The following is a 25278-nucleotide window of genomic DNA, read 5'->3' on the forward strand; positions in this document are numbered from 1 at the left end:
AAAGTTTAATAAATTAAGGCCTACCACACAAAACATAAGTATTAATAGCTTAAGATCCAGACTGAACAGAACTACCTAAGTACGTATCTACAGTAAACAAAATGTGCCATGGTATATACACTACTCAGATTTATAAACAGCCGATTTATAAACATGCTTTCATCAGATTCATTCAGTTCATTAGCAATGGTATGGTTTACTGGAGGTCACCTGTCAAGGTGAAATATATCATTTTAATGATTATATCATTTTCAAAGGCATTTTAAAGTCACAGCAAAATGGCAAAATGAGTTTTTACAACCATATCAGTTGTATTATTTTCTCTTCTTTTCAGTTACATTAAGTGCATTTACTCAAGGTAATAAAAGTAGTGCAACAACTATCCCTATTGTAGTTTTCTTCTAAGGACTGCTGATATTTTCTTCAATCAGGAGCTTCAGATCACACACAGCTTGTGTGGGGATGGATTCACAGTGACTCCTTCTATTCCTTTGAGATCCAATTCATCTCCAGGTGGAGTTGTGAAGCAGTAGGTCTGAAGGAGGGAGGTGAAGAACAGGAAGAGCTCCATCCTGGCCAAACTCTCTCCAACACAAACCCTGCATCCTGTGTTTGTGAAAGAGACAGTTGGATGGTTTGTTTAAAATGCTGTCTAGGTTGGCAACACATTATGTTTCAGGACAGAGTTAAACAGAGCTGCAGTTTCACTGTACCTGCAGAAAAGGGTATGAAAGCATCTCTCTTGACAAACTGGCCCTTCTCATCAAGGAGGTGCTCTGGGTAAAAGCTGTTTGGTTTTTCCCATTCGCTTGGATCCTTCAAAACAGATGCCAGCAGAGGAATTACAGTGGTGCCCTAGAAAATGGAGAGAAGACCAAAACCTTAATGTACATGATTTACATGCTATCTTCTCTAGGCTTTATACATATTTATTCATCTATCTGACCTTCTTGATGAAGTATCCATTGAAGGTAACATCACAGCTGGTTACATGCGGTAGACTCAAGGGTACTATGCTGGCCAGTCTCTGAGTTTCATGAATAACAGCATCTGTATACGGTAATTCCACCACTGGCTGACGTCTACCAACCTCCTCCTGAACTCGATTTGCACACAATTGCAAAATATATTTGGTCCTTTGAACTACAATAAATAAACTGAGGAAAAATCAGTTCATCATTAAGGAAATACTCTTCATAGTACTGGGTTTTTACACTGTATATGAGGGTATTTGATCATAAACATCACATTTGTCACATTTGTCACAGTCATCATAAGGTTGTTCTCGTGAAAAAAATGAGTCTTTTATGCCAGATTTCTGTCAAATGCAGTTTACAAAATGAATATCCATTCCCTTTACCAATAATTATCTAAAAAACAATTGCTTGTTTAAAAAAAGTTAATTTGAGTGCATCATTAGCCTGGAAAGGCCACGAAGATCTGAAAGCTACAAAACCAGCAGCAACAGCAAAGCTCCCAGTAATGTACCTGTGCTGGGAAACTGCAGCAGCATCTCGACAACAGCCATTTTCACTCTGAGCTTCTCAACTGATGCACTTGCACATTTATAGCCGCTGTGTAAGGGAGGGACTTAGTGTGATCCTTAAAAAAAAAGAAAGAAAAACAATCCATGAGAATAATGGGTTATAGGGTTGTGATTCTGGTGAATCATTAATGTTATTGAAGTTATTAAAATAAAACAGGATCATTATTCAGTATTATGCCATAAAAGCAAACGTTGGGGTTTAACAAAATTATTGCACCCATAATACTGTATTTACATGATTAAAACATGCTTTTTGGTTTATATAATCACTAAATATTGTGACAATTTATTTTCCCCAAAACACACAGCAAATAACAAGCAGATCTGAACTGTGATCCACAGATATACTGAGACCTATCGAAAAACCACCATAACCTCTTATGTACTGCCACCTTATACTGGAGCATCTGTGTGTTTGGATGAGTAACACCAATATATATTCCAACATATTTTATGTATATGTCTGGCTTTAAATTGCTATTATGATATTATATATTAAAAGCTTTGTAATGACTAAAGTGAAGAACATTTGCACACATTTAAACATAATTAAAACAAGATATTTAAGGCTGGAGGGATGTGGTACATGATTGGTGGTCGTTGTACAGAAGGAAGTGAGCAGAAACTGTATCTGAATCTGTTTTGAACCGAATCTGTCACAGTATGAGAACGAGAATAAGGATGTGAAAGCACCATAAAAGCGATCCATTAACTATGTGTGCCAGACCATTTAAAGCCAAACAATACCTTAAAAAAAGCAGTCACAAATAACTTTAAATAATACAACCGTGTGTAACGGTCAATGAAACATTGTTTCTGCATGTTTACATTAAAATGACATGTTTAGCATTATATATCTTATCATTTATAAGTGACTTTAAAAATTCAAACTCTTGCAAACACTTATACTGAAGTATTGTGTTGTGAACAACTCATTCAGATAATTACTAATTAATTAAAATCTAATCTATTGGCAAGAAAGTTTTACTATACAATCAAATGAAACTTTCCATTCAAACCTCATTTCTTTGCAATGAACTGAAATGAAACTCTTTTCTGTGCATTCATTGTGACATTTGACTTTAAAACACCATTATGAGTTGTGTTGCTTATCTTTTACACAAAGTTCATGAGTGCATCTTTCACCTCTGTCACACTTCACCTGGAGTGACTCCAGACCTTACTCCTGATTAATCAGGTCGGAGGCTTTAGATGTAAAACTATGTGTCATGTACACTAACTCGCCCTGATCATCAAATCAGCTCTCAAAAATGGGTCACAGATCTGTTATGAGGGTTACGAGTGTGTTAAATGCAAAAATTAAATGCATCCGATCATATAATTGTGCATTTAGGATAACTCATCTATGCAGACACTTACAACATCTTTCAAATAAATGTTAAAGGATGTACACTGAACTCTACAGTAGTATTATCTAAAAAAAAAAATAATAATCGATAAGATAGACACACTATTGCACTAAGACCACAACTTGGGACCCTAAAACACTTTGTCATTGTCATTATAAAGTGAATCAGTAAAAAGCTTGAAAAAGTTAACCTTCCTGGTGAAAAAAACAGCATATGCTGGTAGGTATGTTTTGATGCTGGTTTATGCTGGTCCTTTGCTGGTTTTTGCTGGTCATGTTGCTGGTCAAGGACGAGTATGAACCAGCAAAGGACCAGCATAAACCAGCAAAGGACCAGCTTAAACCAGCATCAAAACCTACCTAACCAGCATCCCAGCATTAAAACATACCTACCAGCATATGCTGTTTTTTTCACCAGGGCTGCAATCCACACCTTAATTCATAGCCACCAACAAATACAAAGTTTGCATAAAATCAGATTTAATTTGTGAACTGAAATGTGTGTGACTTTTTAAAATACCATAATGTGAGGATAAAGCAGCAAACTACAATTTACAGCACAACAACAGTGAATAAATGAATGGACCGCCATCAAAAAACGCAAATATATTGTAATTATCAACAAAGGAGTCTACAGAAAGCTAAATATTTTGTTATTCTTTCATAAAATTGTGCTTTGTTAAGCCTAAAGCTGGTTGCTGACTGTGTAAAAGTCATAATTATGGCATAAAAATCGAAATTAGTCATACTAATGACATAAGTTTATATTAATGACACCATGTGCCACTGTCTGCTTTCTGCGCATGCTCTGTGAAAGAGCGCTTGTGCTTCACAAGAGGTCGCTATTGCACTCAATCTACATTCAAAACAACATTTAATGAATTACAATCTAGCAAATAGCATCAAAATGTTTAGTTCCTATAGGCCTATTACAGCTTTTTAGTCATCTTTGGACTTTACATATATACATTTACTCAAAAGAATAAGTAAAAAAGTACAGAAATCATCCAGCTCATACATGAAACGAGCTAAGATGCTTTCTTTTAAGGACTGCTGATATGCACTTCATTCAGGAGCGTCTGATCGCACACAGCTTGTGTGGCGATGGATTCAACGTGAGTCCGACTACTCCTTTAAGATCCAGCTCATCTCCAGTTTTAGACAGTTGGGTATGTATTTGGACAGATGGCTGGTATTGTATGTTGGGCACAGAGCCAGGTACTTTTTTTTTAAATCTTATGCTGAAGTTTCACTGTACCTGCAGAAAAAGGTATGAAAGCATCTCTCTTGACAAACTGGCCCTTCTCATCTAGAAAGTGTTCTGGGTAAAAGCTGTTTGGTTTTTCCCATTCGCTTGGATCCTTCAAAACAGACATCAGCAGAGGAATTACAGTGGTGCCCTAGAAAATGAAGAAAAGAGCAAAACTTTGATGTTCAAGATGCATGGTTTCTTCTTTAGGCCTTATACATATCAATTCTTCTGACTGACCTTCTTGATGAAGTATCCATTGAGGGTAACATCACAGCTGGTTACATGTGGTAGACTCAATGGCACTATGTTTGCCAGTCTTTGAGTTTCATGGATCACAGCATCTGTATACGGTAAGTTCTTTCTGTCTTCCACCACAGGTTGACGTCCACCGATGACTCTGTCAATCTCCTCCTGAACTCGATCTGCACACAAATGCAAAACATATTTGTTTTTTTAGACTCCCATTAAATTCAGCATTGAGGAAATACTCTTTCATAGTACTGTTCTTACCCTGTATATGAGGGTATTTGGCCATAAGCATCAAACCCCAGCGCAGAGTCGTTCCTGTGGTGTCAGTACCAGCAACAAACAGATTTGACACAGATAACATAAGATTGTCCTGGTGAAAGTATGAGTCCTTCTTGCCAGATTTCTGTTAAATGCAATGCACAAAATGCATATTTATTCAATATAATAATCTAAAAAACTTAAAATGTCAAGTGCTTCATTGAACAAACTTAACAAAACCGAAAATGAAAGTAGACCTATTCATTCTTCATGCTAATTTTCAAAAAAGGAGTGAAAAGTGAAAATGCGATGAGCAAAAAAAAATTAAGTACCTCTTCACTCTGTTTGCGGATGAGAAAGGAGTCGACAAACCCTCTGCGGTCGTGTAGATTCAGAGTCTCCAGAAGCCCATTGATCAACTTTGTGATCTGTTGTCTGTTTTGGACCATATTGTTTACAATAATCCTTTTGTTTTTCAGGAATGGACCCAACCATGGAAATATGTTGTACAGCTAGAAATGAGACACAAGAAGGACTGAATGACAGATGATCACCAGAGATGCACTTTTTTTATTTAAATGGGTTCCTTGTACAAACAGAAATTTTGTAATGTTGTACAAAATACAGTTTTGGTAGTTAACAATCTTGTTAATATATAAATCATACATACCATTATAGAAGTCGATCCACTAATCCGAACGTTTTCGTTTGCCCTGTCAACCATTTCAGTGAATTCAGGGTCTGTGTATTCAAATCTGCTGCCGTACACGATAGATGAGATGATGTTTGACACAGCGTAGTTCACAGACTGTGTCGTGTCAAAGGCTTTCCCTGTGAAGAGCAAACAACAAACCGTCTCTCAATGGATCTTATAAACTAAGAGCATGATTGCATGTGTGTGTCTCAGCTTGTACCTTCAAACTTATCAAATTCTCCTTTCAGATACTGAATTTCCTCTATGATTTTCTCTTCACTTCCTCTCTTGCCCATCCCAAGGTCCCGCAGGTTGCTGAGAGCGAAGCGTCGCATCTCTTTCCAGTTTTCTCCGTTGGAGAAGATGATCCCTGATCAATAAAAAAAACCATCAGACCACAGCAACACGGCAGAAAATGATTACTGTAAGTCCCTTTGGGACACAACATGCAGTGATTAAAAGCAATGTATGGCAAGTTAATAAATGATTAATTGACAAGTCATTTTATGGGTTTATTGTTAAATTTATATGTTAATTTCAAAAATACTGATTTAAAACCATGCACTTTCATGCTCACTTTTTGTATGCACACTTTAAAGCTAATTTAGTCAAATTAAAATGAAGCATTTCCCTACCAAATGTTGTGTTTTAACGTTACCATGCCCTTTGTTCATTATCCTGAAACCAGGTCCAATTTCTCTGTCGCCGAATTCTTCTGCATGGTTCACAAGAGCTTCTTTGACTGTTTTGTATCCAACTAAGACCACTGTTTTTTGGGACCCAAAAACACTTGGAATATGTTCCCGTAGGTTTTAGACAGCTGAAGGACGCAGAGAAAGACATTTACAAACAAATCTCAAAATGTTAGGCTACTGTTACTGTTTAAATTTAATTTAAGTCAAGTTCTCACCTCAAATAATGTGTCAAAGGGTCTTGTGAGGTCAAGGGTCAGCAGGTTCCCCACCAGCGGCAGTGGTTTGGGTCCCGGTGGCTCTTTCCCTTCTTTCTGAGATTTGGATTCAGAAGAAAGCAAATACAAAACCAGAAGCAACAGCAAAGCTCCCAGTAATGTACCTGTGCTGGGAAACTGCAGCAGCATCTCGACAACAGCCATTTTCTCAGCTTCTCAACTGATGCACTCGCACATTTATAGCCGCTGTGTAAAGGACGAACCTAAACCTGAATGTTTTTTTAAATCTACGAGAAGAAAGGGATGGTGTGGTTAGGATGTATCTGACACGCTATAATGAATCAGCAGTCTTCTTCAACATGTTAAAACAGGTCAGGAACATTATTAAAGCAATTAAGCCATACAAGCAAAAGTTTAGGTCTAACACAATCTTTTCACCAATATTATTCCATGCGTTTTGGTTTATATGCACTAATTATTGTGACATAGTCTACAGTTAATAATAATCAGCTAATAATGGGCACATCTGACCTATGACACATAGAGAACTGCAGCCTTTATTAAACTTAAAATCTGCATAACCTTTTGCCTACCACCACCTTGTATTGTGTTCAGATGACACCAATCTTTACTCCCAAAAAAAAAAAAGTAAAAATGTTATGGGCACTATTATCCATTTTATATATATTTAAATCAGACACACACAAATGCTCAGTGTATTTAGATGAGTATTAAAACCAACAGTTTACTTTTTCCATTTTTCATTTTTATTTATGAAAATGATATTGAAATTATGTTTGTATTTTATTCCACTGTTGTTTTTAAAAATAGCTTTTTTTTAAAAAAAAAAAAAAAGTTTATATATATAAAAAAAAATATATATTTATATATATATATATATATATATATATTTAAAAATGTTCTTTTTAAATTGTGAAAAATGTTTAGAAAAAAATGCGTCCTGCATTTTTCATGTCACTACCGAAACGTAGTGTATGTCTTAGGCCATTGGCTGAGGCTGCTTTTTAACTACACCCTTACATTTATGATCAGGAAATACTTATGTGTCCCCCTCACTCGTAGCTACACTGTAAAAAGTTTTCACCCGTTTCAACTTAAAAACTTAAGTTAAGCAGCTGCCTTAAAATTAAAGTTAAATCAACTTAAAAGTACAAGTCATTTTTACTTACTTTATTGTAGTGAGTTGAAATGACTTGTAGTTTTAAGTTGATTTAACTTTAAATTTTAAGGGAGCTGCTAAACGCAAGTTTTTAAGTTGAAACTGGTAAAAACTTTTTACAGTGTACAAGGTGTGAGTACACTGTAAAAAACAAAAAACAATTTGAGTCAGCTTAAAATGATGTGTTACCCTGCTGTCTTAAAATTTTAAGTTCAGTCAACTAAAATAAGTTTAGTTAACTTGAAATGTTAAGTTGTACTAAGTAACAACTTAGATATTTGTGTTTGTTAAACTAAAGCTGAGTAAGTAACCCAGCTGCCTTAAAAAATTAAGTTGAATCAACTCAAATATCTAAGTTGTCACTTAGTACAACTTAACATTTCAAGTTCAATAAACTTCTGAGTTGACTGAACTTAAAATTTTAAGGCAGCCGGGTAACAAATTATTTTAAGTTGACTCAACAAATTGTTTTTTACAGTGTAGGTTCGATCATTCTGAGGTATATTGTTTTCAAAAGTCTGAAAATGTGTGTAAATTTAAAGAATGTCACTAACACCTTTTTTCTGCAATCAAACACACTTTTTTGGGAGTTATTCCATAACATTTGGTAATTATATGTGTCCCACTGTTCTGAACTGTGCTAGCTAACCCAGCTTCAAAAGTATATAAAATTGTCACTAACAAAACATTTGGTGAAGTTTCGGTAGTGACATCTTTGTTTTTTTTGGTGTTATTCTCTAAAATTGTCACTACCGTAACAGTCACAACTGACAAAAGGGAACACATAACCGGATGTTTTGTCAAAAATAAAGTATACTGAATTATCAGCTAAGATGTTATGAGTGTTTAGTTCAATGCATATTCAAACTAATGAATCCTTGACTTTGAAATCAATATGATCAACTTTTTGTCTTTTACAAAGAAAAATTGGATTCAAAATACAAATCTCATAAATGAATTGAAATATTGTTAAAGTTGTAATTATTATTGATTTACCTCTGAAAACTTTTTAATAAAATAGAATATATATATATATATATATATATATATATACTAACAAGGAAGATGTAAGCAAAATCTTAATAGGCCAATATAACCCTTCATATTAAATGATATATTACTGTTTCAGTAGTGAAAAATCTGGGGAGAGGACAAATATTCCAAAACTTTCTGAAAATCAATTAGAAATAACTCCACAATTACTAGAAATGTATGCTTGGATATTATACAATTTACATACATACAAAATTTGTGGAAAAAGACATGTTTTGAAGATGTTTCCATCTCTGACTTTGAACCAGTTCTGTAGAATGGCACATATATTACATAATTACACACACAAATCCTGTTACCACAAAGTGCATGAGTGCATCTCTCACCTTTGTCACACTTTAACCTTGAGTGACTTCAGACCTGCTTTCACAGACCTGGTTAGGCAATGCAACATTTAGTCACAGTAACATTTCATCCTGTCAATCAAAGAAGCTCTCAAAAATTTTGAAACTGATGTCAAAAGTTGTATGTGTAATCTAATTCATCTGTCAGATAATAGAAGCGAGTCAAATTAGACAGGTGTAAATATGGACAGCCTGTATGATGCATAAACTTCTTAAAAACCACTAACATACTTGTTTCCTCCAGGTGATGATAAAAATAAAAAGGTAATTACGACTCACACTTCTGACTTTTTCTTGCAATTCTGAGTCTCGCTCCTCGCATTACATTGTCTCTGAATTCTGATTTATCTAATTCACTTTGTTTCAACTTTTCTAGCATTTCTAACTTGTTTCTCACAAGTTTATATCACAATGTTTGTATCTCACAATGTTGCGTTTTTTTTTTTTTTTTCAGAATTGCGAGTAATAAATGCCCAAAAAGTGATAAAAAAGTTTATTTATTCTTTAACATATTTACAAACCAAATAATTGAACTATAATGACAGTGATCATGTTAATAGTTAATGTGATGAACTCCTGTGGTTCCTCCTGTGGTTCATTCACTTAAAATCACAAAAACACCAGCTGATTCAAAGTGAAGCTAGTGAAGAAAAACAATAATATGTGATCTCATGCAATGACCTTCAAAAATTTATAAGTGATCTAAATACCTTTTAGGTTGACATTTGTCCTCCTTTCCCATGGCTGAACCTTCACCTGTCTGAGGATGATTAGCTATTATTGCTAACTGTGTCAGGGGTTGACAGGAACGTGGAGGCATGTTGTGTTTTGATTCTTACGCACAAGTGCTGACAGGTTCAAGAACGCAAGCTCATGGTAAATTAATGGCATAAACTAGTGGAATTAGTATGTTTTTCCTTTGCAACCCATGCTCTCTCAGAAAAAAGCAGCATCTTTTTTTTTAAATGTGCTAGTATGTACAGTTGTGTTCAAAATAATAGCAGTGTTTTTTAAAATGTGAGTAAAGCTCAAAATCCTTATAATATTTTTTATTTCCATTGATTGGGAGCACTGCACATTATATTTTACATCAAAACATGAAGAAAAACTATCAATATTTTAATTACTTTACAGAAAATGAAGGAAAAAATGACATTGGGCTGTTCAAAAAAATAGCAGTGTCTGCATTTTTCATTACAAACTCAAATATTTACTCAATAAACTGAAAAAACGTTAAGATTTAGCATTCCTGTGAATCACTAAACTAACATTTAGTTGTATAACCACTGTTTTTGAGAACTGCTTCACATCTGTGCTGCATGGAGTCTACCAACTTCTGGCACCTGTAAACAGGTATTCCAGCCCAGGATGATTTGACAACCTTCCACAATTCCTCTGCATTTCTTGGTTTTGCCGATGTCACCCCACAAGTTTTCTGTTGGATTAAGGTCCGGGGATTGGGCTGGCCACTCCATAACCTTAATTTTGTTGGTCTGGAACCAAGATGCTGCTCACTTACTGGTGTGTTTGGGGTCGTTGTCTTGTTGAAACACCCATTTCAAGGGCATTTCCTCTTCAGCATAAGGCAGCATGACCTCTTCAAGTATTCTGATATAAGCAAATTGATCCATGATCCCTGGTATGCGATAAATAGGCCCAACACCATAGTAAGAGAAACAGCCCCATATCATGATGCTTGCACCACCGTGCTTCTCGGTCTTCAGAGTGTACTGTGGCTTGAATTCAGTGTTTGGGGGTCGTCTGACAAACTGTCTGCGGCCCTTGGACCCAAAAAGAACAATCTTACTTTCATCAGTCCACAAAATGTTTCTCCATTTCTCTTTAGGCCAGTCGATATGTTCTTTGGCAAATTGTATCCTCTTCAGCACGTCTTTTTTTTAACAGTGGGACTTTGCGGGGGCTTCTTGCCCATAGATTAGCCTCACACAAGCGTCTTCTAATTGTCACAGTACTCACAGGTAACTTCAGACCATCTCTGATCTCCCTGGAGCTGATCATTGGCTGAGTCTTTGACATTCTGGCTATTGTTCGATCCATTCGAATGGTAGTCTTCCGTTTTCTTCCACGTCTCTCTTGTTTGGCTTTCCATTTTAAAGCACTGGAGATCATTTTAGCTGAGCAGCCTATCATTTTCTGCACTTCTTTATATGTTTTCCCCTCTCCAATCAACGTTTTAATTAAAGCACGCTGTTCTTCTGAACAATGTCTGGCACAACCCATCTTTCCCAGGTTTTCAGAGAGAATTGCATGTATAACATGTGCTGGCTTCATCCTTAAATAAGGGCTACCTGAATGACACCTGTTTCTTCACATAATGAATGACCTCACTGATTGAACTCCACACTGCTATAATTTTGAACACGCCCCTTTCACTTAATTATTTAATTACACAGACTCAGGAGCATTCATATCATGAATGTTGGGTCTGTTGGTTTCTCTGACTCTACTACACCTACTGGTAAATTATTTGCCATGTAATAATATGATTTATACCAAAAACAGTGATTGATCTGGTTAGTCATGTTGGACTGCTATTATTTTGAACACAACTGTATACTTCAGATACAAATACAGTTAAAGTCAAAAGTTTACAGAATCTGCAAAATGTTACCAAAATAAGAGGGATCATACAAAATGCATATTTTTTTTATGTAGTACTGACCTGAATAAGATATTTCGCATAAAAGATGTTTACATATGAAGAGTTCAGATGCAAAACCAGCTAAAAGCCATCTCGGTCAAAAATGAGATAATGATACTGAGTGAATGCTCTCAACACATATTATACATCCATCAAATACTTTTTCTTCAAACTCACTAAAATACCAGCCTCAGCCCAATCAGAAGTACCAGTACTTACATAGAAACCTATACATCTGAGCCTGATAAAAATGCATTTTTTTTTAAGAAAGACGTCCGATGGATTTAGCTGGTTTTGCATCTGAACTCTTCATATAGTCCACAAGAGAAAATAATAGTTCAACTTATAAAAATGACCCGTTCAAAAGTTTACATACACTTGATTCTTAATACTGTGTTGTTACCTGAATAATCCTTTTTTTGTTTATTTGTGTTTTTTTTTTTGTTTAGTGATTGTTGTTCATGAGTCCCTTGTTTGTCCTGAACAGTTATACTGCCTGTTGTTCTTCAGAAAATTTTTCAGAATTTTTGTGTATTTGAACCCTTTCCAACAATGACTGTATGATTTTGAGATCCACCTTTTCGAGGACAACTGAGAGAATCATGTTCAATTATTACAGAAGGTTTAAACGTTCACTGATGCTCCAGAAGGAAAAACCATGCATTACAGTTTTTCACATTAGCTAAAACACTAAACCCCATTCTCTAAACCAAATTCTCAATAGCCTAAACCAATTTATAAATAAATCACTCTTTTTGCAAAACCTTAAACAAGTTTAGGCAGTTTAGACACTGTTTGCAGATCTCATGCACTCTTTTTGCAAAACTCTAAACACATTTTCACTCACTAAGACACAGTTTGCTTTGTGATGATCTTGTGATGCAAAACCCTAAACACAAGAAAGGAAAAGGTAAGCACAACTGCAACACGGCTATCATCGTTTAAAATTCTTCACACTTGTTTCTAAATGTTTAAATAAAAATTGGCACGGGTGCATCTGTCATTCTGAGAGGTATAGAAGAGTGTGATATATATATATATATATATACACACACACTCAAAAGAAATCACACCTAAGTTGGGTGATAATACCAAAAAAAAGGAAAATTACACACATATGTAAACATATACATATACAGATAGATATAGATATATATATAGTAGGGGTGCGCTCATTCGGCACAAATCTAAATATTCCATAACATTTCCATATTTGTGATGCATCCAAATGATAAACTATTATTCATTATGTAAATTATAGACTTTCAGTGGCGTTGTAACAGTGACACAGTGAGGTGGGCACTGATGTTTGGTTCACTGTGTTTTATTTTGATAAAGTAACCACTGTGCTGTCAAGTTAGCAATGCTAGGTGCCTGGAACTGATATGTTTTGTGTTTGTTTGCGCCGGTGCGATTACTTCAACCGTGACATCTGTGTACCGATACAGATATAGATATACATGTACACAAACACATATACATATGTGTGTTTTTTTTCCTTTTTATTTTTTTTGGTATATTCACCAAACTTAGGTGTTTTTGTGATTTTGTGTGTGTATGTTTATGTACCTTTTTTTTAATCGCAAAAAACTACATGCACTGGCACTGTGTTCTCCAATTTTTGATGTAGTGTCCAATGAATGATCTGTAGTGTGTATAGTATTGACTAATATGTGTATGATATTGAAAGCTTTGTTTGATTTTGAGTACAGGTGAAATGGTTTTGAAGAGATTGTTTGATTTTGCCAGAAAAGTCAGAGGTTTTGTGAATTTAGTTTGAACATTTGGATTTGCGTTTAAGGTTTTGAGAAAATGAGTGATGGTTTTAAAAAAATGTGTTTTAGCTATTCAGAAAAACTGTAAGAGCCAGGGGTGAAAACTTTTTGAATTTGAAAATCAGGGTAAATTTGACTTTTTTGTCTTCTGGGAAATATGTAGGTATCTTCTGTAGCTTCTGAAGGGGAGTACTTAATGGAAAAAAATATGATATTTAGGCAAAATTTTGTTCAGAAGTTTTCACCCCCAGCTCTTAATGCATTTTTTTTCCTTCTGTGGCATCAGTGAGCATTTGAACCTTCTGTAATAGTTGCATATGAGTCCCTCAGTTGTCCTCAGTGTGAAAAAATGGATCTCAAAATCATACAGTTATTGTTGGAAAATCTTCAAATACACAAAAATGCTGAAAAACAAAATAATTTCTGGGACCTGAAGGATTTTTCTGAAGAACAGCAGGCAGTTTAACTGTTCAGGACAAACAAGGGACCCATGAACAACTATCACTAAACAAAAAACGCAGCTGTGGATCATCAAGGTAACAACACAGTGTTAAGAATCAAGTGCATGTAAACTTTTAAACGGGGTCATTTTTATTAATAAATTCAACTATTATTTTCTCTTGTGGACTATATGTAAATGTCTTTTATGTGAAATATCTTATTCAGGTCAGTACTAAATAAAAACAACACGCATTTTGTATCTCATTTTGGTAAAATAATTAACATTTTGTAGATTCTGCAAGGTACATGTAAACTTTTGACCTCAATGGTATGTACTATTCAGGGGTAAATGTGACAGAAAGACATGTCCTTTAGCTTTTGTACAGCCCCAGTTACAGCTTTGTACATTTTTGCTGAGAGTAATATACTCGTAAAACTCTGCAAAATGAACTATGGCCTCCATTATTCGCCCGTCTTATTGACTCATATTGTGCGTAGAAAGTCACTAAACAAATTGGATTATGTGTGGATATATATACACCATACTGCAAGTCTACCAGCTGAATCCATGTGTTGTTTTTTTTCGAATGCCACCATGTGATTCTGATGGAAGTCATCCTTTAAATCAAAGTGACCCAATAAATAATACAGGGCTGGTATGGTGCTTTAAAACTATATATGTGTATTGTGTTTGACTGGCTGCCATCAAAATTCTTAAAGGGAACCCTGGGTATTAAGACTTGTATGGCTTAATATAACGTATGGTGTCTCTTACTGAAATATGTAGCAGAAAACCCATGAAAGATTTGCGTTATTTAAAAAATCCTCATTGTTTTCTACATATTTTGGACTATGGGGGGGGCGCCATTATTTTGATGACGTAAAATGGCTACACTCAGTGAGCCACTACCTGTTGCTATTTTTACCGCAGTGCAACTCTGAAAATAAAACACACTGTGCAGCTTTTGGTTACCATTTTCAGTCGGAGAGCTTCAAGAAAACACAGCTACTTAAAGAGCTTACAAATGACAGAGACAAGAATATTACTCAGAAAGTGCAAGAATTTAAGGACTGCTGATATAAACTTGATTCAGGAGCGCCGGATCGCACACAGCTTGTGTGGCGATGGATTCAACGTGAGTCCGACTACTCCTTTAAGATCCAGCTCATCTCCAGAAACTCCAGGTGGAGTTGTGAAGCGGTAGCACTGAAGGAGGGAGGTGAAAAACAGGAAGAGCTCCATCCTGGCCAAACTCTCTCCAACACAAACCCTGCGTCCTGAGAGAAAGAAAGAGAGAGGGTCTAACAACACTCATCAACGTCAAAATGATTGCGGTAACCAAGCAGGCCTTAATAAGCTCAATCAAACTGCTTCAGTTTTAATGGTTAAAGACAGATGTAAGTACCTACAGTAAACATTTGTTCATACTTAACAGCTGTTTCAAGATAGAAATAGTAAACGATCAGGAGTATGTCCAGCAGAGGTCGCGTTTTTTTTTTTTAATTAACGGAAAAATCTGAAGGCCGTCCGTCACTTTGACAGATTACACTGAGGGTCATCTATTGTAATTTGTAACTGTAATTCCCACCCCGTAATGTCCAGTTGGTGGCGAGTGCGCTCCAGTGTAGCAGCACAGCACTGGATTCAGAACAAAAATAAAACTGTCACAAAGCTTTTGCTATGCCTTTGATTACACACAGACCAGTACACAGAAGCTACATCGATCTATCACGCCACATTAAAGAGTGCCAAAATGGTATTTATTGTTTGAATTTCCTAATGAAATGGACAGAATTTGAAATCTGAGGCATTGTTTCATATTAAAAGTAACACAAAGCATAGCCTTTTGCAAATTTTGGATAGGAGGCGCACTATGTAGCCTACTGTTCATTAATAAACCGAAAACAAACAGCATAACGTTAGACCAGAGGTTCTCAACCTTTTTTTCCACTGGGCCTTGCGGGCCGCATATCATTTACATATTACGTCACCAATACAAACCAACCATATTTATAATATTATAAATATTATGATATTTAAACGATTACATTTATTGATATAAATAAACAGTGGTGTAGTGGTGCCTGAAGAACTGTGTATACTCATAATTTATCCCCCGGAATAATAGTTTAAGAAATTTCTGATCATAAAAACCTGCTTCTTTTCCTTTTTAAGGTATTGTTTTCGTTTTAATGTACTGACTCAAATTAGTAATCAATAATAATTATTATTATACCAGTCTGCGCGCCTCCCCTGACATGCTCTCGCGTATGAACAGGCAGCATTTGGGGTGTAGTGGATGGAGCGGGTGCATCAGGCGCAATCATCAAACATATTTCAAAGGAAGCCAGCGCCACGGTCCTGCTTGGGTGTTTTAGGGAATATTTGCATTTATTCACATGCGATTGAAATAGCTATTCATGTGGTGGACTGTCATGATTTTGACTAATGCGGGACACTACTGAATGACGCGCATTTGAAGAATTTAAAATTGGGTACGCAAAGCCGAATGATAAAGAAGTGGGTAGGCTAGGCTATACTCCTTGTACTACACCACTGTAAATAAATAATTCTACTCACTGTGAATTAGACACCTGATACTGTCGGGAGCTGACCAATTTTGTGAAATTCGCCTCGAAGGGAGTAACAGCACAATGAAGTTGCAATCGTAAAATGCTGTCTGTAAGAAGCGCATGGAAGGGCGAGTTGATGCGCAACATTGCAGAAAATATGCGTTCACAAGTGTAGTCTATGTTGATCCAATAACGGCACTTTTAAACTTAATCTGAGGATGACTGCTGCATAGTATGGGTGTTTCCTTTTGCCTGAATATCTATCAATTCATCTTTTAAGTGAGTGGCGGGGCAAATGCCGAAAGTCAGCACTCTCCTATTCACTGTTGATATTACGACTTTTCTTGTTTGTATGTATTCTTTTGTTGGCATTTTCCACATTTCGTTTTTCTCCCTTAATAACAAATTTGTTCATTCTCATGCTTAATTTTACCGAACTAATTGCTGCTGATAATGACTATTTGAACTGAATTCTTCCAAAGCGCGTGCTTGTATATGTTTGTTAAATGTGTAATTAGGCCTATGTGAATACATAGGTCTGCTCATGTCTGAAAATAATATATGAAAAACAAAATTATTTCATATAAAAACATAACAGTTTATATTTCTTTAGTACATTTATAAATAAAAACAAAGATGAATTGTAAAATTGTAAGTTATTTTGTAATGTGTTTGGCGGGCGCATTCATGAGAAACATTAAGGGAGCCATTTTTATATAATTCGCCACGATTAAGGCATAGACCACTACGTTTGACTAGGTTTTAGCATTGGATTTGCAGTCAAAACAGTTACGGCCTTAAGCCGAAGTTTCACTGTACCTGCAGAAAAGGGCATGAAAGCATCTCTCTTGACAAACTGGCCCTTCTCATCAAGGAAGTGTTCAGGGTAAAAGCTGTTTGGTTTTTCCCATTCACTTGGATCCTTCAAAACAGATGTCAGCAGAGGAACTATAGTGGTGCCCTAGAAAATGGAGAGAAGACCAAAACCTTGATGTTCAAGATGCACATGATATCTTTTCTAGGTCTTATATGTATTAATTCTTCTGGCTGACCTTCTTGATGAAGTATCCATTGAAGGTAACGTCACAGCTGGTTACGTGAGGGAGATTCATGGGTACTATGTTAGCCAATCTCTGGGTTTCATGGATCACAGCATCTGTATACGGTAATTTCTTTCTGTCTTCCACCACTGGCTGACGTCCACCGATGACTCTGTCAATCTCCTCCTGAACTCGATCTGCACACAAATGCAAAATGCATTTGTTCTGACACTGAATTCAGCACTGGGGAAATACTCTTCATAATACTGTGTATTTACCCTGTATATGAGGGTATTTGGCCATAAGCATCAAACCCCAACGCAGAGTTGTTCCCGTGGTGTCAGTACCAGCAACAAACAGATTTGACACAGATAACATAAGATTGTCCTGGTGAAAGTATGAGTCCTTCTTGCCAGATTTCTGTCAAATGCAATTGACAAAATTAATTTTTGATTATTATAGTAAAGCCATTGATCACTGAAAATGTTGTGGGTAATAAAATGACCTCATCGTTCTGTTTGCGAATGAGAAAAGAGTCAACAAATCCTCTGCTGTCGTGTGGATTTAGAGTCTCCTGAAGCGCATTGATCAACTTCATCATCTGTTGTCTATTTTGCAGAATATTGTTTAGAACATTCTTTTTGTTTTTCAGGAACAAACCCAACCACGGAAATATGTTGCACAGCTAGAAATGCACATTCAGAGACATAAGAAAGACTGAGTGACACGTTCTCCAGAGATGCACCAAAGGGTAATCATACTCAAAATATATGTAGTTTTTAGGAAGGTGCATTTCATAAAAACAAGTTGATTTTGTTAGTAGAGGACAAAAAGCCAATGTCAGCAGTGGTTCTGGTCCTAATTAAAAGTCATAGTTACCATCACAGAAGTCGATCCACCAGCCCGAAGATTTTCATTTGCTCTGTCAACCATTTGAGTGAATTCAGGGTCTGTGTATTTAAATCTGCTGCCGTACACGATAGATGAGATGATGTTTGACACAGCGTAGTTCACAGGCTGTGTCGTGTCGAAGGCTTTTCCTGTGATGAGCAAACAACAAACCGCCTCTCAATGGATCTTATAAGCTAAGAGCATGATTGCTTGTGTGTGTCTCAGCTTGTACCTTCAAACTTATCAAATTCTCCTTTCAGATACTGAATTTCTTCTATGATTTTCTCTTCACTTCCTCTCTTGCCCATCCCAAAGTCCCGCAGGTTGCTGAGAGCGAAGCGTCGCATCTCTTTCCAGTTTTCTCCGTTGGAGAAGATGATCCCTGATCAGCACAAAAGCATCTTACTGTAAGTCCCAGCAACATGCAGTTTTTTATAAATATGTAATAATTTTGTTTTTCAAAATGCGTAGCATTTACACTTCGATCATTTAGGAAGCATCCTACCATTTTTGCCGTTCGTTATCCTGAAGCTAGGTGCAATTTCTCTGTCGCCGAACTCTTCTGCATAGTTCACAAGAGCTTCTTTGATGGTTTTGTATCCAACTAGGACCACTGTTTTTTTGGGACCCAAAAACACTTGGAATATGTTCCCGTAGTTTTTAGACAGCTGGAGGATGCGAAGAAAGACATTTACAAACAAATCTCATAATGTTAGGCTACTATCACTGTTTAAATGTGTTAAATCAAGTCTCACCTCAAAAAAGGTGTCAAAGGGTCTCGTGAGGTCAAGGGTCAGCAGGTTCCCCACCAGTGGCAGTGGTTTGGGTCCCGGTGGCTCTTTCCTCTCTTTCTGAGATTTGGATTGAGAAGACAGCAAATACAAAACCAGAAGCAACAGCAAAGCCCCCAGTAATGTACCTGTGCTGGGAAACTGCAGCAGCGACTCAACAATAGCCATTTTTTCTCTGAGCTTCTCAACTGATGGTCATTTATAGCCACTGTGAAAGGGAGGAACCTAAACCTAAAAATTTGTCAAAATCCATCATCGTGTACGCGACTTCCTATGGTGAATTAATAATCTTATTCAACCCATCAAAACAAGATACTGTGACGTTAAACTGTACTGTGACCCACAGAGATACTGTGACTTTTATTAAACTTCAAACCAGCATCATACAGTTATTATGAAGTGACCCATAAATGTGCGATCTAAGCCTTTTGAAGACAAACAATACCTTAACATAAGTATTATAAATAACATTAATATGTAATATCTTAATTTGAATGACATTGTACCATTAAATAACACCATTAACTAGGGTGAACTTTAACCTGCTGTATGTTTGTTGAGTTTTGATATGAGATGATATTACTTCAAAGTCGCATAATCAAATGTGAGACGAGACTTTAAGAGAAATGTTTAAACTGTCTGTCAACCAAATGAGCTTTACATTATTCACCGTCACGTTTTGATCTATTTAATATGTCAACTGATTATCAAACAGGTTTTATGACACAAGTTATTTAACCTTACTTTCAAACTCATTTTTAATCCTGTTAGCACAGAGTTAATGCGTGCATCTCTCACTACTGACACACTTCAACCTGGAGTGACTTTAGACTTGATTAATCAATGAAAGATTATGCCTATGAACAGCATGTGTGAATATTATGTAGACCTATTGTTTAAATCAAATTTATGCTTTAAAAGTAGAGTAATCATAGCAGTTTTGAACTGTAGTATGTCCATTTAAACGTGTGCGTTTAGCTTCAAATGGCGTCTTTATAGTATTCTATAAAAATTATTTGCATTCCAATTTTGACATCAAAAGGCACAAAAAAGGTTTTTTTCCCTTTTATTCCATGGATTTTACCCGTTTACCTCCACTGGTTACCAGTGTTTTTCTGCAACCACTATGCACGTGCAGCTGCAAGTGACGTCACTGTGACATCTACTCAAAATTGGTCTATTTCAGGGGTGTCCAACCCTGTTCCTGGAGATCTACCTTCCTGCAGAGTTTAGTTCCAACCCTAATCAAACACACCTCTCTGTAATCACCAAGTGCTCCTTCAGATTCTAATTAGTTGGTTCAGGTGTGTTTGATCAGGGTTGGAGCTGAACTCTGCAAGAAGGTAGTTCTCCAGGAACAGGGTTGAGCACCCCTGGTCTATTGGATGTATTTTTAATGTCCGGTAGTCCTCAAATAACATTCTCGTCCCGTCTCGTCTTGTTAACGAAGATGCGGCATAATTTTCCTCATACTTTTTACTATCAGATATTAGCATTAAGCTCGTCAATGTCTCATCTTCGTCTCTGAAAAAATTAACGAATATTTTTCGTCGTCGTCTTCGTTGACGAAATTAACACTGCTCTCAAACTCATTTTTTAAATAAATGATATAAAACACAAATCCAGTTAGCAGTGTTCATGCGTGCATCTCTCACCACTGTTGCACTTCAACCTGGAGCGACTTTAGACTCGATTAATCAATGGAAGGTTTTGTCTGATGTGTTGTGCATTAAGCGGACCGTCAAACAAACCAGCTCCCAAAAATGGGTCACCGATTTTTTTTCTCGGGTTATATAATGGTGCAAAATTACGACAGGTTGTGTGCAGCTCAGTCTTAAAAACCCAGACTACATTAAATAAATGTTTACTTGCAACAAAAATAAAGGCTCACCAATGACGAAAACTATTGATACAGTTTTAAAATCGTTTAATTTAAAATAATAGCACCACACACCAATATGGCTGATAGATGATGCATCGTGAAAACACTCTATAATTAGAGTGCAGTAAACCAACTCTCTCAGTAAAACTGTTTGCACTGCAAGCCATTGTGTTCATAATCAAGATAATACATTATATGTATATATATGTATATAATATGGTAAGACACAGCAGTTTGCAATATCAAGCAGCAAAACAAGCTGTTTTGCACAGCTAAAAATAGATGGAAGCGATTGACACCGGAAGCCATTAAATTTACAAATGGCCACGCCTGCTTATAATGGAAAAAAACAGTGGATAAAGACAGTGTAACACTTTTCCTGTTCATGGTCTTCAAAGAAACAGTATCCAACTCTATCTGGCTAATATAAATGGCAATAAAAGCTAGCATAAATGGTTAATTTACAGCAGGCTGAGGGAAAGTTAATTCCGTTCAGTTCCACTATTTATTTGGCCTGATATATCGACAGCTAAATGTGTCAAGAGTAATGCTTCATCGCTATCCACCTTTTTCTTTAATGTGATGTGCCAATGGGTAAAACTTCCGGTGTATTAGCTGCTACAGGGAAATAATGAGAAGAATAACAAAGTGCAGTAAAGGGTAGAACTGTGCACTAGGAAGCAGTGTGCACATTTTAAGATAATCCAATTAAATAATGGTAAAACACCCCAGTTTGCAGTATCAAGCTACAAAACTAGCTGTTTTGTTTTATTTTGTACACAGAATAAATAGCTAAACATGGAAGAGACCACTTGATAAAATTTACAAATGGCTGCGCCCACTCTTACTGGAAGAAAAATGTGGATATTATGCTGCCTTCACGCCATGTCGTAATTACCGTAATTCCGAAATGACAACAGGTGACATTTTATTCATAGCTTTCCACGTTGTCGGACTCGGAGGTAGCGCCTAAGTAGCACCAAAATGAACCTGACGGTGGTCACGTGGTACATCTGTAACTGGTTTAAGTCGTAATTCTAAAAACATTCCGAGTTTACAAGTTGTAATTACGAGTTCAGGAACACGTGAGGGCTTTGGCATTGATAGTGTTGCCATAGAAACACATAATTCAGGTCTGCAGCCTCCCCCTACTCAGGTCTACGAGGACGTGAACGCTTTTTACAAGTTGGAATCTCGTAATTACGGTAATTCCGATATGGCGTGAATGCACAGCCAATTCAACATAGATCGGATTAACCGAGGGTAATTAAACATTTAAACACTTTTTTAATAACATCTCTGTAGTGCAATATATCAGAACATTAGGGGTTCCTGTTGATATTTAATGTGATAAACTCCACTTGTGGTTAATCTACTAGAACTCTACTACTGTAACTACAAAAAAAAAAGACATGGAGAAAAAAAAAATATATATATAACGAAACGTTAGCGAAAAGGAAATATTGTGCCGCTTTTGAGTCACACGGACATGTGATCTCATGCAGTGAGGTTCACACATTTATAAGTGACTTAATGCCCTTTTTGTTGCTGCTGGATCGAAAGATGGCAGAACTTTCACCTGTCTGAGGATGATTAGCTTTAATTGCTAACTGTGTCAGGGGTGGACAGGAACGCGGAGGCTGTGGCATGTTGTGTTTTGATTCTTACGCACAAGTGCTGACAGGAATGAGAACACAAAACCTCAAGATGACTAGTGGAATTATTATATATGTACTCATACACTTTAAGAAAAAAGATACACAACTGTCACTGGGGTGACATCCTTTAAAAATATGCTAATATACGGACTAATACGTAGCATTTAAGAGTAATATAAAAAAAAGACCAGTTACTTCGTACCTTTTTTCCTGAGTTATATATTCGTAAAACTCTCTGAAATGAACTCTAGCTTCCTATTTTCCAAAACAGTGCTTACAGCAGTCGTACACCTTCTGATACTGTGAATAAAAAGGCACTGAATACAATTCAGTTTAAAGAGAGAAGAAATTGTTTTTAAGTACTAAAATATGGGTATAATATGGAATATATATAAAAAAAAATATATATATATATATATATATATATATATATATATATATATATATACACACACACACACACACACACACTGAATAATATACTAGTATATATAATAAAAAATTAGTTATTTAAAAATGCATAAATAGTACATACTTTATATTCTTGAAAAGGGGTCAATACTACTTAAAGGGCCAGCTCAACTAAAAAGTAACATTTTGTCATCAGCATATTAGAATGATTTCTGAAGGATCATGTGCCACTGAAGACTGGTGTAATGATGCTGAAAATTCAGCTTTAAACACAGGAATAAATGACATTTTAAAATATATTCTAATAGAAAGCAGTTATTTTAAATAGTAAAAATATTTCAAAATTTTACTGCCTTTGCTGCAAATGCAGGCTTGGTGAGCAGAGAGCATTAAAAATCTTTAAAGACTGGTTGTGTAGATGAAAAGAAAATGACCACAAAACACAGTTCCTTTGCATAAGGCAGATTTAATAAAAAAAGGAAAATGGCAATACTTACATTTCTCACAAGGTTAATTTAGTGATACAGTACACAAGATTACAATGTAAATTCCCTTTTTGCATTATGGTATACATTTTACCACATTTAATCAACATTGTCATCATTAACATTCCCAAGTTTGCCTTCTCGATTCTCAAAATGCAGTATTTCAGTTTCAAACAAGCAGTTCAGACACGACAGCCAGAGCACTGTGCAAAACAGACCAATCAACGACAAAAACGTAGAAAAGAAACAACTTGTGGTCAGTCACCGTCAAAGCCCTATTTATCTACAGTACGTCAGTGTGTTCGTGTTTTCGTCCTTCGCTACGAAAGTACATTCAGTTCACACGAATGCGGACGGAAACGTGATGTCAGTGCGGTCTGACAGGGAAGCCATGCTGCTTTACTTTCAATCACTGTAACGATGTATAGTAAAATCATGTTGAACAAAGACAACCTTCAACTTAGCACAAATGATGTAGAAATGAACTTAGCAGCATGACCTGAGAGTCACTGAGCCTCACCAACATGGAATAGTTCCTAAAAAAACATTCAATTGGCATAAGAATGATTTTACACACACATTAATTGCAATCTTTCATATTTCTGTGAGCTCTTTGATGGATGTTTCTAAAGGTGCATGAATTGGTCCAAATCAGTAGTGCAAGATAACAAAACAAAACACAAGCTTGTGGACATTTTAGTGTATCTAGACACATTCAGTTTGATGCAAAAAAAAAAGGTGCAATGTACGTCCTCTAGTGGTCATCTGCGAAATTGCACACTTCAAAAAAATCCTCCATTGTTACAATCTGGAGGAGGAATGTCACACTGGTATAAAATTATAAGTGGAAATGTGGAGGCGGAAAAGCATTAAAATATCTGTGGTCTCGAAAAAATTTGTGGAATGTTTTTAAGGGGTTTTTTTAGCAGCGAAAAAATTAAAAGTGACTTTTATTTTGACAGACATATGAAAAAATTGTATTACCTGGAACGGTTTTCTTGTTTGCAGGATGGATCTAACAAACAGCTGGATAAATCTATTGTATAAATTCTATAAATGACCTAAAGCTATTCTATAAAAGTTTAGATTTATATTCAGTAACTTGTACATTTTATATTCGACAACATTGCAAATCCCACAAAGCAGCTTTTATATCATGTTTCGGACATTTTCTGATATTTCTGGCCTTTTGCATATTTTTAAAGCGTTGAGACCACAGTAGAAAACAGGTGAGCGGAACCAAACGAAAAAGACTTTTATAAATAACACAGCAATCGTACACAAGTGCACACATGAGACATCCCGTCTGTCACGCTTAAAGATGAACAAAGTCCTTTCTTTTCAGCGCAGAAGCCACTGATTAAAATTCAAAGACCGTTTCCGATGGTGTGACGAACGTCCCATTGAAACTCAAAACTTGCAAACGCACGCACAGACTTGAAATAAACCCCCTGCTAAGGGGTGTTGTCTCCGTGCGACACAGTGTTTGAGTCTGGACATGTGTGTTACGTACGTATGATCATGTCAGAGATGTGTATGTGAAGAGAGAGACACCTGAGCAATGTCCAGTGGTCTGACAGAGAGTCAGTCGGCCCAGGCTGTGCCTCGTACTCATCAAATGAAGGTCAGATCGAGGAGCTCCGCCCCTGCAGCGCTCGAGCATGTCATTTCCTGCAGGCTTCGGCGCAGTGCTGAAACTGGGCGAAGCTGAGGAACACCTGCTCCAGAGAGATCTGGCTGACGCAGTAGTCCTCGATGCTGTACTTCTCTTTGGCTGTTTCTAGAACACCAAACACCTGAGATAAGGAGACAG

At 36.3% G+C, this 25278-nt stretch overlaps 3 protein-coding genes across 3 annotated transcripts in view; all 3 read right to left on the reverse strand.

The window, feature by feature from the left end:
- Window positions 1-172: 172 nt before the first annotated feature.
- On the reverse strand, window positions 173-6497 carry LOC127162829 (cytochrome P450 2K1-like). The gene is given in 10 exon segments (XM_051105699.1): window positions 173-606; window positions 4174-4315; window positions 4405-4589; window positions 4678-4819; window positions 5007-5186; window positions 5345-5505; window positions 5589-5738; window positions 6027-6137; window positions 6140-6188; window positions 6279-6497. Coding segments are annotated over 10 exon segments (1494 nt in total). The 5' UTR covers window positions 6483-6497; the 3' UTR covers window positions 173-436.
- A 6267-nt stretch (window positions 6498-12764) lies between these two features.
- LOC127162827 (cytochrome P450 2K1-like) lies at window positions 12765-19212 on the reverse strand. Its single transcript, XM_051105697.1, has 9 exons — window positions 18994-19212; window positions 18744-18906; window positions 18471-18620; window positions 18227-18387; window positions 17853-18032; window positions 17626-17767; window positions 17360-17544; window positions 17127-17268; window positions 12765-15011 (listed from the first exon to the last, which is right to left on the reverse strand). The coding sequence occupies exons 1-9, from the start codon at window positions 19195-19197 to the stop codon at window positions 14824-14826; spliced, it is 1515 nt and encodes a 504-aa protein (XP_050961654.1). The 5' UTR covers window positions 19198-19212; the 3' UTR covers window positions 12765-14823.
- Window positions 19213-23427: 4215 nt separating this feature from the next.
- The window catches only part of abca3b (ATP-binding cassette, sub-family A (ABC1), member 3b), a 61129-nt gene continuing 59278 nt past the window's right edge, over window positions 23428-25278 (reverse strand). The window contains exon 31 of the mRNA XM_051105682.1: window positions 23428-25261. Within this exon, the coding sequence (XP_050961639.1) occupies window positions 25130-25261 (132 nt within the window). The 3' untranslated portion in view covers window positions 23428-25129. The remainder of the gene's footprint in view (window positions 25262-25278) is intronic.

Source organism: Labeo rohita, chromosome 3, assembly GCF_022985175.1.
Source record: "Labeo rohita strain BAU-BD-2019 chromosome 3, IGBB_LRoh.1.0, whole genome shotgun sequence".
Classification (NCBI taxonomy): Eukaryota; Metazoa; Chordata; class Actinopteri; order Cypriniformes; family Cyprinidae; genus Labeo; species Labeo rohita.